Consider the following 13,864-nt stretch of genomic DNA (forward strand, 5'->3'; position numbering starts at 1 on the left):
TTTCACCTGAAGTGAGCTTAAGAGCTTTCCCAAAACCACATGATAGAAATGTCCAAATGATTTCTACTTGCTCTATTATTGGCCTATGATCCTTCAAAGCCCAACAAACCCCACCTCACTTAAACTGTTTCTTTTCCCGAATGGGAAACTGTCACACAGTTCAGCATTTTTCCAGTAGTATTTCTCTATCTCCCAACTAGATTCTGCAACCTCTCCCATAAGCACCCAAATGAGGTTCTGGCAATCAACTGACACTTGCTAGATCTGCATTCGTTTATCAAACTGAGTAATTCTCAGTAAGGCTTTGCTTGACTACCCTATGTAAAATTTCACAGGGCCCCTCGACACACGCTTATCTCCCTTTCTTGAACGCCTTTATTTTTTTTTTCCTTCAGCACTTCACTGACATAACTTGAATTTTATCTTCTGCCTCTGCCACTAAGTATCCAAGCTCCAAGAAGGCAGGGGTTTTTGTTAGTTTTCGTCCACTGCTGTTTCTCCTCCAGTGCCTAGAAACTGCCTGGGACTCCCTATATTGGAAGAAAAGACAGGTATAGGATTAAAAAAAAAAAAACAAAACCAAAAAGCATGCAAAAAATTATAATCAATTAATCATGCAGGGTTTGCACTGCCAGGAGAAGTATCTGGCGCCAAACTGGCTCACAAGTATTACTTTAATAGACGAATACACGGTCACTCTCAAAAGCTGGCTTATCAACCACTCGATGTGGTTGTTAAAACAGACTCCCAGGCCTGTGCCCACGAATTCTGATTTCACAAACGAAGTGGAACCCCTGAATCACAGCAAGTATTGAGGCAGGCGACTGAATGACCAAGAGAGAAGAAACACTGAGTCTGGGGAGAAAACAGTGGAACTGAGCCACTGCCACTAATCGAAAGATGCTCACGATTAGTTGGCTAAACGAATACGTGTTGAGCGCCTGCTGCATACCAGGCTCAGCGGCTCCCTCGGGGGCGGAGAAAGGCGCGGTCTCCGCCCTCCCGGAACTTTCAGTCTGGCACCCGGCGGCGTCCGCATTCCCGGTTCCCTCCCACCTGAACGCTCCCCTGCGCCACAGGTCGCCCAGGCTCCGCCCTCGGAGGCACACCGCCCACCGAGAGCCCAGCCCGCACGCCGCGGCCTCCCTCACCCGTGGGCCCCGCAGACGCCGCAGCAGCGCGTCCTCGTCGTCCTCGACGTCGCCGAAGACCAGCTCCTCCAAGCACCGCTCCACGGCCGGCTTGTCCTCCTCCAGCGTCTGGCGGTTCCGCTGCCGGAGCCGTCTCTCCTCCTCGGCCGCGACTACGGCGGCCGCCGCGCGCGGCCGGGCCGGCGATTTCCGCTGAAATGAAGGAGCAGCCTTTTGGAGCGGCCCGCCCGGCCCCGCGGCTCTATCGTCCGGCCTCATTCGGGTCTTCCGGTCTGGTCTCGCTCCGGCTCTCCGGTCCGGTCTCGTTCGGTTCCTCCGTTCTGGCGGCATGGTTCGGTTTGAGAAGGAACGCAGGTGCTCACGTGGATCCTCACTGCGCGTGCGCCGAGGCCCTCGTTTTCCGTAGCGGCTGAGGCCACAGGGGGCCGGAAAGAGGCTGCACCGCCCTGTGAGCACGTGACCAGCACTGTCCCCCTTGTGTAACGCCCATCCCCTCACGAGCCCCTCCCCGTGTGGGAGTTCCTCCGAGAGAACCAATCTTCCGGGTGGAGGGGGAAGCGGCGTGACTGGAGTGGAAATTTTTTTCCAACACAACTTCGCAGCTGCAATTGATTGAAAGGAGCGCAAGAAAGCCAGGGTATAAACTGAGATGACAGGCTAAAACTGCTACTTTTCTTCCTAACTTTTTAACCACTCGACTTACACGAGCCCAATCGCCGTTTCCACCCCTTCGTCTTGGTACGGCCCTTGGAGTACGGAGCCTGCAGAGGGTCCCACGCTGGAAGACAGACGGAGGGTATGTAGGGAAGTGGGCCAATCGGGGCGCGGGTCACGGCGCAGGCGCGCTGGGGAGGGAGGGCTATGCTAATGTTGTTGATATCCTGGGGCCACCCGAGTTAAAGGGGGGAAATCCGGGGGCTGCCGCCGCCGCCACCGGTCTGGGCCCAGTCGGGGCCCCCCTGTAGTCGCCGTAGTCCCGGGGAGAGGCGCCTGCCCCCAGCTCGGGAGGGGGCGCCGCGGGCCCAGGGAGCACGGACAGCCCCTACCCATGAGGCCCTGATGGAAAACACAAAGGATCTGGTGAGAGCCGAGCGCGGCATCTGCTTTGTGTGCCAGGTTGGGGGGACGCCGGCAGGCCCCCGACCCCAGGAACCCCTGCAGCCCCCTGACCCCGCTCCCAGGCCTGCTTCTCCATCCCACGCCCCCTCCACCTCCGGAGCCCCCCTCCCCCTACCGGCCGTTAAACGATTCGGGGGTTCCCCTCCCCCCACCCCCGGACTCATCAGGGTTCTCTCTATCCTCTTTACTTTTTGGAAGAAAAATTTTAGAAGAAAGTTCTCTTCGTTCCGGTCCCCCGTCCCCCTTCAGCTCTGGCTTGGGGAGAAAGGCTGGATTTGAGACTTCCTTTTTTGGCCGCCCAAGAATCGGGGAGTGGAGTCTTCACTTCTCCCAAGGGGACAGAGTTTTGGTGCTTTGCAGGGGAAGGCGCCTCTCCGCTGTGGGGCAGGTGCCACGAGGCGTTTCGCACGTGGAGGTGGAAAAATTGAAAGGGGGCGGGGTGGGCACGTGTGGGATGGGAGAGGTGGGAGTGGTGATTGGGAAGCCGCCGCCTATTTAAAAGGGTTCTAAGTCGGTGGGCTTTTACGAGCGTTGCGTTCTCTTTTGTGAAATAAGAATCCTAACATTTCAGAGTCCGAAGAGACATTAGAGGTCACCCAAAGCAGCCGTCCCCTGTGCAGCCTCTCTGACAAGTGGTAGGTAGCCTGGCCTCTGCCTAAACCCCTGCAAACACTGAGCGCTCGCTGCTGCCATGGAAAGCCCTTGCCGTTCAGTTCTGATTGTTGTTTGCCTACCCTTATTAGACTCTTTAGACTCATTCATGTCCTTATTAAGTGGATTCCCTTTTTACTTCTCAAATTTTCTCTCACATTCTCCTCACCCACTGCTCATTGGCCTATATTTTGTGTGCCAGGAAAGAACAGCAGGGAAGTGGGGGAAGGAGGGCTTGAGAGATAGTGAGGGCCGCCTGAAAACTTTGTTTTGTTACATTTGTCAGTTCAAATGTGCTGGCTTCTATGTCTGAGAATGGTTGATATTTTTCTACAGGAAGTTTGGGAAATAGGATCTGGGAATTTCATGACTGTTTTCTCTCACTAGTGCATCTTTTTAAAGTTAGAAATTTCAGCATTCTATCTCAAAGCACATTTCTCGTTGCCTAAATCACTTTCCCTAAGGGATGCTAAATTGCCTCTTGGAGATAGTACCGAAGCTGTTAGAAGCATCTCCTGGTAGAGGGATGATCAGAAGAACTGCACTCCCCACCACCACCTCCTTTTGACCTGTGTTTTCCTTTCAAGCTGGGCTTCCTGCTTGGGGCCCCTCCTTCACAATACATTCTCTTTTTCGTTTCCAATTTTTAATGAGATATGAAATTTTTGCAACACTTTAATATTTGCCTAGAGTTTGCAATATTTTTCATGTTTATTGTATTAGTATACATCAGTAGTTATCACTCGGTGGTTTAGATAGTTCAGTTCTACTATTGTCACTTAGCATTTTCCTAATATTCTCCTTCATTTGGTGAGCTATGCTGCTTCCAAGAGAAGTTTTATTGGCATAGGAATCTTGGGGGCACATGTTTTCCTCTTCCTAATATGGTGAAGTGGGAGTCAAGACGTAACAGATAAAATGTAGAGGTAATGAATCTAGTATAAAAGCCAGAGAGTAAAAAAAAAAAAAAAAAAGCCAGAGAGTAAATTTTACTTTAAACTCCCAGTCCCCCGGTTAAAATGTCAGAGCACAGAAATTGTTTTCTCTCCCCCTTTTATGACTTGGAGACTGTTGCTTTGCTCTAATGTGCTTACACTGTATTTTTTTTCATTTGTTTACCTCTACACCGATGAGTGTTTAGAAAGAAAATAGCTGTCTTTTTTTGCACCACCTCCTTCCCTGAATAACAAGTAGCTTCTACTTATGTAGAACCCCATACTCCACGCTTCTGGGTGCCTTGCAAATTATGGCAAAAACTGTCTGAATAAGTATCTGTTCATAAGTATCTTATGTTGAACCATGTTTTTTAACTGTCCAGTTTTTAATTTTGTACACACTTTGACATGTGATATTTTCTCTAAATCTAGTCACTGAAAGTTAACATGGGAATGAATACTAGGTACTGATAAAAGTTAATGGAGCTGCATAATTCTGTCTTGAAAGTTTTCATTAACGTGAAATTCCCAAGTTCCTGTTCACTTTAAACATGAACTGTCATGACTTAAGCTGACTGACTTCGGAGACGTTTGCATTCTAAACATACTAGACAGGAATGACTGGTTTTATTTTTAAAGAAGACACTACTGTATATTTTTATGGCTGGTTATATGTTGATTTAATTAGTGTCTAAACCTTTTCTTAGATGTTCAGAGGCTTCAAACCCTCAGTTTCATCAGAAATTAAAACTATTTAAATTGTTTTAAATGTAACATAGTTGTCAAAGGAAGGTTAAACTATAGCTTAGAAGTGAAAACAACCTATTAATGTTATAAATACAAAACCACTAGATTACTGAAAGCCATGAGTTCTCAGTGATTTGAGTGACCACATCCTAAAATTAGACAAGTCACTATTCTTTTGGTTGCTCTTTGTTTCTCAATTTTTCATCTTTAAAATGTTTGCTAAGTAAGATTTAACTTTTTCATATTTATAATGTTAAGGTAAGCCAATTATCATTAGTTTCAGAGTTTCAGATCCAAAAGAAAGATAAAAACATCAGGATGGTAAAAGAGGAAGGAGTTAATAGTTAAACTAAGATATGCCTCCTAACACTAGGGTATTCTTAACTGTCCAAGGCTACTTTTAATTTTATACAAAAATTGCAGATTGTTTGATTTTAGTCATGAATTTTAAATAAACCTTTGTTTTTCTAGGATTTTTTTCCCACAAATTTAAAATTTCTTACTGCAACCCACAAGGAAGGGTGGAAAGAAAACAATTCCCATTTGAATAAACCCTAAATTTATGGGGATGAAGTGATGCAGTATGAGGGACACTGGCAGATTAGGTTAGCATTTCAATTCTGCCACTAAATAACTTCATATGCCTTGTTGGACAAGATTCTGTGCCTCAGTTTTCTCATCCTTAGAGTGGAAAGGTTGGTCTAGAATTAACATTATCCAATAGAACTTTCTGCAATGATGGAACTGTCCTATATCTGTGCCATCTGTATGGTGGCCACTAGCCACATGTGGCTGTTGAGCACTTAAAGGGTAACTAGTGTGGCTGAGGAACCCAATTTTCAATCTGATTTAATCAGGTGTAAATTTAAATAGCCACATGTCTGCCACACTGGACAGATAATAGAACAGTGTTTTCCAAGCTTAGCTCATCACCACAATCACCTCTTGGGGATCTTAAAAAATTACAAAACCTCCCTCTTGTGGGTTATCAATCAGTAGGTCTGCGGTGGAGCCTTCTTCAGAAATGTTTATCAGATTGGTTAGAGCAATACTGCATGAGAAGATTTCTGAGCTCCCTTCTAGTTCTCACTTTAGTATTGATAACTTAAAATGTAATGTAGTAGAAATGAGCTATGGACAAAGTTGGCAAACTGGCCGGGCTCTGCCTCTGCCACCTCCTGACCTGTGATCTTAACGCAGGTTGCCTAATCTCTTCAGGCTTCATTTTCCTCATCTAAAATAAGGGCCAGCCAGGGATCAGCCGTGCCTTCCTCCCAAGGTTTCCGTAAACCTCCAGTCAGATGTGATGACCACTGTATAAGAAAATGGGAGCTGCTATAAATGATAAAATGTTAAGATATCTATCCAGAATCCCTTTTTCTTATTTCCCTTTTCACTGTTATTATCTAATTCCTACTTATATTGTAGAACTAGTTGTATACAATACGCATTAATTAATTTAGTAATTTCTTGTTGTCTCAACTATTTGGCCGTAGTTTATAGTCTAGTTTTAGGATGTGCATGTTAAGTTTAACACTTTTTTGTATTTCTGGTGCTTAGCATAATTATTTGTATATATTGCTCAGTAAATGTTGGATAATACCATCTATTACTTTACTATTAGACTTCAAAATTTTAATTAGCTAGTTTCAGATTATTTTATACACCAGAGAAGTAACCCCCTTGTGTGCACATGTGTGTTTAACTCTATTTCAATTGTTCCATTATTAATACCCTATAGTGTTTATTGTTAGTGATTGTGTATATTTTGAGCAACCAGCTCCAAATGTATTTTTAAAAGATAAACACCAAGAGACTGTCATCATTTTGCATCAGTGTTTTTCGGTATATCAAATCAAGATGATGCTGAATAACCTATTTTAACTTATTTTTGCTACATTAACGTTATAAATGCTCTTGTTTGATTACTCAAATTACATTTACACTTCAGCCCAGCCTTAATATGAATTCAGTTATTTGGAGTAGAATTGATAGCTGATAATGAGTGATCTCAAAGACCCTCTCGGTTACTGTATTTCAGACTTAATTTTGATGAGGTCATCTTATTTTTAATTAGCTTTTCAGGTTCATACTTAAGGATTCATAACTTTCTTCTGAAGAACTGAAAGCACAATCATGTGAATTATTTTATTTTTCAAACATCCTTCCTGTGTGGTAAGTGGTGTTTTCCTTATTTAGAAGAAAGGGAAACTGAGACCCAAATAATTGTTACATCCAAAGTCCTGAGTAATAGAACCAGGACTTGAACCCAAAGAGATAGAAATTTGTATTTTTTATATATCAAAGATAGCTTCCCTTTGCTCACTGTTGCTTTAAATCTTAGAGTATTGTTATTTAGAACATTGTCCTCTCCTGTCCTTCTCTGGGTACTTTTCACTTTCTCTAGGTGGGATATTCAGGATATTATTGCTTTCAGTTTCGATGACTGTATTATTGACATGGACTTACTCTTTCACATTGAACTTGTGGGAAACAAAAACCCAACAATCCCAAATCCTTACCATTTATTTTTCTCCTAATAGTAAGCTTAGAAAGCCAGAAGGCCCTTCTGTTTAGCCCAGTGAATTGTATCTTGATAGTGGTATGAGGAAGAAACCAGCAAGAGCTAAGTAGCTCTTACTGAGTCCAGTCATCATAGCGTATCTGTTAATTCTTATTTTGAACTTTGTCAGTTCACACATACAACTTTCAGACTTAAGTTTCTAGAAAACTTATATTCCATGACTAAATATAAAACTTTGATAATTATATGGGTCACTGTACCCTGTTAGTGTGGATAATGGAGAATTGGTTAACTTTTGATTAGTTTATTCATGTTGAAATTATGCTATTAGTACTTGGTTGCATATTTATATGTGCTTGCATTTAGAATCTCAAATATTTTCTGTAAAATTTCTCCTGGAGAGGTTTACACTTTTACTGCAACCTGTGGGGTGATTATACAAATAAGTTAATGGTTATACTTTTTAATTCCTTTGTAGATTTTATAAGGAGGAAGGTTCATCAGGGTTACAGTCACGGTAGGAAAATGAAATTCTACTGCAATTTATGACTTCCTACATTTTGTCACTCTAAAAACCTCTTTTTTGTTTTATTTTTCATTATAGAAGTGTTACATATTTACTGTTTTTAAAAAAAGAAAATGAAAAATATGGAAAAGTTAAAATTATCCTCCCATCCCATTCTCACACTGTTAACAGTTTAGCTATTCCTTCAGGATCTTTCTAAATGCATACATAAACAAACACAGATATATCAATCTGTGCATATACCAGCATATATTGTTTCTTTTAATAAAAAATGAGTCATATTATTCGTATCTGGCAATTTACTTTTTTTCAGTATTTCAAATACTTTTTACTCAGTATTTTACCTGTAGTAAATCACCCCCCTACTGATGGTTAGATTGCCTTCAGTTTTTCACTATTACATTATTGCTGCAAGAAATATCCTTCCACATGGATTCTTGTGTCCTGTGAGTATTTCTGAAGGACAGATTCCTGAAAGTGGAATTCCCTGGTCAAAGGCATGCTCATTTTTTTTTAAGTTTTCGTAAGCAATGCAAATTGCCTTCCAAAAAGATGGCATATATTTGCCTTCCTACCAAGTGTATATGAGTGCTTTTTCTCCCATACATAAATTTGCCAATGCCAGATATCATCAGTCTCTCAATTTTTTACCAATTATTGAATTTTTTAGAGGTAGTTGATACTTTATAAAAATTAACTTTTATTTTTATAAAACTAATGCATGCACTTGATAGTACCATGTAAACAATAATAGAAGTGTACCCCTAAAAAGGATCCCTTGCAGCAATCTTTTTTTCTCTTCCCAGTTCAGCTTTCATGAGACAAGTACTTTTTTTTTTTTGGCCGTGCCTCATGGCATGTGGGATCTTAGTTTCCTGACCAGGGATCAAATCCATGCCCCCTGCAGTGGAAGCACGGAGTCTTAACCACTGGTCTGCTAGGGAAGTCCTGAGACAACTACTTTTAATTCTTTTATCTTTTTGATCTAATATCCATCTCCATAATTCTAAATATTAGACTTCCATTACCTGATGTATGAATTTTAGGTATTATATTTTGACTTCCTCTGTGCTAGTTGAGGAGTTACCACATATGCCCTAATATTAGGCAAGGTTTCACCACCTGCAGTCATCCCATCACCTTATATTCAAAGCCTTGAGTAGTCACCTAACATGGTTTTTCAGCTTTATTTTGAAGAGCAGTGTGTTCAGAATGGCACATTACCTGAAACAGTTTTATTTGATATTTGTTTTCTGTGCTTACAGAAGTTAGCTGATAGAACCATAATTAAGAAAGAAAGAGAAAAGAACATAAAATTGAACATAGATTTTAGATTATTCCCTTGATTCATATTGCTAGTGTTCATTTTAGCTCTATGACCTTGGGCAAATTACTTAATCCGTTTGAACCTCTGCTTCCTCATTTGTAAAAAGGGAGTAATAATATTTGTAAGGATTAAATGCATTGCTACATATTAAGTGCTTAGAATGTCCCTAGCACATATTAAGCATCCTTTAAGTTGTATGACTTATATTAGTTGTATTACTAATCCTACCAGACTTTTTACAAATAAGGAGCAAAAGTATTTCATAAGGTTACTGCGGAATTTACAAATAAACTCCTGTAGAGAAAATGTGTTTCTAAACCAAATTAGATGAAAATGAACAAGACTTACTCTGGAAAACTGTCAAGTGATACAAAAAGTGAATCTAATGTGTGACAGGGGAAGTGTTTCAGAAAATGGCAAAAGCAGTATTTCTTAGATAATATATTCTAATATACTACTTAAACATGTATGTATAGACTTCTAAGTCTGGAGAACAGTGGCAGAAGCCTGATGCAATTTTCCCACCCACCTACCTATAAACCAATAAAAAAGCATGTATAAATCACACACCACCCCTGCCTTCAGCATTAAGAAACAGATTACCACAACCTTCAAATTACTTATAAGCAGAGAAATCAGATTCCAAGAGCTCCTCCTGCCCATATGAAGAGTGGGAAAGGGAAGTCTTAACAGGTTTGTTGAAAGAGTTTAGGGACATGGAAGGCTTAGATGAAGCACAAAAGTACCACTTCCAAAAGAGAGAAATTCATCACTTAAGTTCCAAAATACTGAACACAGGTTTGAAATCTGATAGTTCACAGTTCCAGCCACAGAGAAGAGCTTGAATGCAAGCAATACCAGAATTGGTAAGCTGAAATTACCAGTGCTTCATAGGGAAGGAGTGAAGACATGGAGACTTGGAGTCATGGATAAAGAGACAGAAGGAAGAGGAAAAAATTAATAATCTTTCAGAAAAAGAAAGAGGATGTTCTTTAACTAGGAACTCTGACCATGAAATGAATAGAAATAGAAAAGAATGGATCACATCCATACAGAAATTCTCTGAGAAGAAACAATGTGAGTCAAAGCCTATCAGCTGACGAATATATCTCCTCCCCCAAAAAAGAAAAACGTGAGGCAGAAGAAAATTGACACAATAATACTGAAAATGAAATAAAACATCTTCAAACCATATTTGGAGATAAGGGTAAAAAAATACCTTCACTCAGAAATATAACACAGAACAGAAAGGGACAAAAAACAGGATGAAATAAGGTCAGATTAGATTAAACTGAGAAAGTAGAAGGAAAAAAATCATATCAGAAATGAAGACTAAGTTACAAGTTTCCCAACAAACAATAGAGTCAAATGCAAATGTGATAAAAGACATAGAAGAAAAACAAAACTAAGAGAATGAAAATGACAGTTTTAGTGAAAGGTGGGTACAAAAAGTCTCACATGTAATTGGTGTCTCTCAAGAAGGCAGAGGAATAAAAGCATAACATTTAAACGCATAATCAAGAAAACTTTCTGGAAATAAAAGATCTGAATCTTGAATTTTGAATATATGAAAAGTTCATACCAGAAGATAAACTCCAAGGTATATTCTAGTAAAGCTATACAACTTTAAAGATTCAGAAAAATTCTCAGGGCCTCCAGGGTAAAAAGATGAAGTGACTTACAAGGGCCAGAGAATTAGACTGGTATTGGGTTTCTCAAAAGCAACATACACAGCAAGAAATAGTGGCGCATCGCCAATTAAAAATATTTTCAAATTGGCTTAGAAAAGCAAAACCCATTTTATAACGTACAAAAGGCCCTTAAAACAGTGAAAATAAAAGAATGAACAAAGATATACCTGGCAAACAAATAATAAGAAAACAGGATTGGCAATGCTGATAACAAAGTAGAAGTCAAACCAAAAAGCATTGAACAAGACAAAAGAGGACAGTTTATAATGCTACAACCACAATTCACAACAAAGATACAATAGTTGTATATATGAACCAAATAACAGCAACAATCTGTGTAAATCAGAAGCTATAAAAAATGCAAGTAGTGAAAAGCACTAAAAATTGGAGACTTTAATACTCTTAGCACAAGATAGGTGTTGTAGACAAAAAATAAGTTCATAAAAGATCTAAACCACATAATAAGGCAGATCATCAGGTATATCCATTGCTACATCCTAGTAGACACTATATTTCAAACACAGAGTATTCATAAAAATTGTTGCTAAATTAGGAAAACATCAGTAGGTTCCATTCAAGAAAGCAAAAGCAAAACCAAAAAGCAAAAGGGTACTTCCATCTTGAAATATAGAAACCTTCTATTATATGTTAGAAAGCCTTGTGCAAAAAAAGTTCATAGCAGTTTTATTCATAGTATTCAAGTCTGGGTGGAGAATGGATAGACTAATATATTGATAAAGTTCAGTTTCACTCAGCAGTAAGAAGCGTTGAACCATTATACATGCAATAACATAGATAAATCTCAAAATGTCCGAATAGTTTTATTCCATTTATGTAAAATCTTAAATATATGCAAAATTAAGCAATTGTGCTAAAACTGGGAGGAGGAGAAAAACTGACTGTGAAAGGACATGAGGGAGCTTTCTAGAGTGATAGAAAATTTCAGCATCTTGATTGAACTTGAAAAGTTCAGCATCTTTGATATGCATTCAAAATTATGCCTCAATTTAAAAAAATCAACTTTTGGATAAACAGGGAAAGCAAACAAATTACAGAGTTTCTAAAAAGTAATAATAATGGGGCTTCCCTGGTGGCGCAGTGGTTAAGAATCCACCTGTCAATGCAGGGGACATGGGTTCGAGCCCTGGTCCAGGAAGATCCCACATGCCGCAGAGCAGCTAAGCCCGTGTGCCACAACTACTGAGCCTATGCTCTAGGGCCCGTGAGCCACAACTGCTGAGCCCGTGTGCCAAAACTACTGAAGGCCTCGTGCCTAGAGCCCATGCTCCACAACAAGAGAAGCCACTGCAATGAAAAGCCCGCGCATTGCAACGAAGAGTAGCCCCTCCTTGCTGCAACTAGAGAAAGCTGCACACGGCAACAAAGAACCAAAGCAGCCAAAAGTAAATAAATAAATAAATTTATAAATAATAATAATGAAAATGCTACATACATACCAGAATCTGTGGAATATGTTTAAAACAGTGAGCAGAGGAAAATTCGGACTCCTAAATTATCAGCTGTTAAAGGAAAATTCAAAAGTAAATTCTAAAGATTTTATTGGCTTTATCAGCAGTTGATACATTGGGCAACATCCAGTCTAGCAGGTAGAAAGGAGCTCTGAAGAGCTGCAGAAGGCCAAGAGATTTTGATAGACCAAAGTGAGCAGGAGGAACAAGGAAGTTATACTGGGCATTTGCTGATTGGTTAAAATGGGGTTACTGGCCTTAATGGAGCAAAAGGAAGTCTTGGAGCTGGGTCAAGTAACTTGTGCTGATAGGTTGACTTAGGCTTATCTTTTTCTGGAAGAGCTGAGTGTAGAAAACTAACCACTAAATTTTGGCTTTCTGACTTGGGGCTTAGCATGAGCAACTCCACCTTGGGCCTAATCCGGTTACTTTAGCATAGTAAAAATAGAAGATTGAAAATAAATAATTCCCAACTCAGAAACAAAAAGAGCAAAGCAAAACACACAAAAAAAGGGAATAATAGATAAAAGTAGAAGTTAATGAATTAAAGGACAGAAAAACTATACATAAAATTGATGAGTCAATCCTGGACCTTTGTGGGAAAATTCACAAAGTATGTAAACCACTAGCTAGTTTAATCAAGGGGGAAAGGAGAATGCACAAACATACAAAATAAGAAATAAGAAGGAAATAACTTGATACAGAAGAAATTGAGAAAATCGTACACAACTATTTTGCACACACTGTGCAAATAAATTTGAAAACCTAGATGAAATGGATTATTAGGAAAATACAGTTTGAGAAAATTGACCTCACTAGAGAGTTTCTTAAAAAGTTAGGTAAATTTCTCTATTTCTTTTATGGAAATTATCAAGGAACTATCCCACAAAACACCAGGCCTGAGTGATTTCACAAGGGAATCTGCAAAACCTTTAGATAGCATGTAGTCCCAATGCTACACAAATCATTTCAGACCATAGAAAATGAAGGAAAACTTTCTAATTATTTTTATGAAGCAAGACTAATACTGATTTCTGAACCTGATAAAGATGGTGCAAAAAAATGAAAATTAGACATTTATGAATATCAGTGCAAAATCCTAAATATTGTGCAATCTCTTAACACAATATTCAAATACATTATGACGAAGTGAGCTTGATAGTAGCAGTACAAGAATGATTCAGTATTTGGAAGTTTGTTGATATAATTTACCATATTAATAGCTCTAAGGAGAACAGTCATATTCTCTTTTTAGATGTTGGGAAAGTCTGTGACAAATTCAACACCTATTCCTAATAGAAACTTTTAAGAAAACAGGAATGGATAGATCCTTCCTTAACATGATTTTTGTAAATGCACATGCACACTCACATACATACATACATCAAAATATCTTAATCCTGGGGCTTCCCTGGTGGTGCAGTGGTTAAGAATCGGCCTGCCAGTGCAGGGGACACGGGTTTGAGCCCTGGTCTGGGAAGATCCCACATGCCGCGGAGCAACTAAGCCCGTGCACCACAACCACTGAGCCTGCGCTCTAGAGCCCGTGCTCTGCAACAAGAGAAGCCACCTCAGTGAGAAGCCTGCGCACAGCAACGAAGAGTTCTTCCCACTCGCCGCAACTAGAGAAAGCCCGTGCAGCAACGAAGACCAACGCAGCCAAAAATAAATAAATAAATAAAGCAAATGCAAAAAATACAGTTAGGAAAAAGAAAATTATAAGC

General features: G+C 40.0%; 2 protein-coding genes across 15 annotated transcripts in view; one reads left to right on the forward strand and one right to left on the reverse strand.

The window, feature by feature from the left end:
- The window catches only part of UTP18 (UTP18 small subunit processome component), a 39,551-nt gene extending 37,954 nt beyond the window's left edge, over nt 1-1,597 (reverse strand). For 2 of the 3 annotated variants that reach the window (XM_022558215.3, XM_022558214.3), the window contains exon 1: nt 1,152-1,578. In XM_022558215.3, coding sequence (XP_022413923.1) covers nt 1,152-1,481 — 330 coding nt within the window. In that variant the 5' untranslated portion in view covers nt 1,482-1,578. Of the gene's footprint in view, nt 1-1,151 lie in introns of all 3 variants that reach the window. The other variant, XM_022558211.3, reaches the window with a different exon arrangement.
- The window catches only part of MBTD1 (mbt domain containing 1), a 70,477-nt gene continuing 57,653 nt past the window's right edge, over nt 1,041-13,864 (forward strand). For 2 of the 12 annotated variants that reach the window (XM_089901070.1, XM_089901073.1), the window contains exons 1-2: nt 1,041-1,947; nt 2,842-2,905. Coding sequence is in view for 7 of the 12 variants with exons in the window: in XM_089901074.1 (XP_089757200.1) it covers nt 2,211-2,231 (21 nt within the window). In the remaining 5 variants the exon portion in view is untranslated. Of the gene's footprint in view, nt 1,948-2,025; nt 2,232-2,841; nt 2,906-13,864 lie in introns of those variants that run through there. The other 10 variants (XM_089901068.1, XM_089901071.1, XM_089901063.1 and 7 more) reach the window with 6 other exon arrangements.

The sequence above is a fragment of the Delphinapterus leucas genome, chromosome 19 (assembly GCF_059928025.1).
Source record: "Delphinapterus leucas isolate spDelLeu-1000000601 "Yukka" chromosome 19, BTC_Dleu_Yukka2, whole genome shotgun sequence".
Classification (NCBI taxonomy): Eukaryota; Metazoa; Chordata; class Mammalia; order Artiodactyla; family Monodontidae; genus Delphinapterus; species Delphinapterus leucas.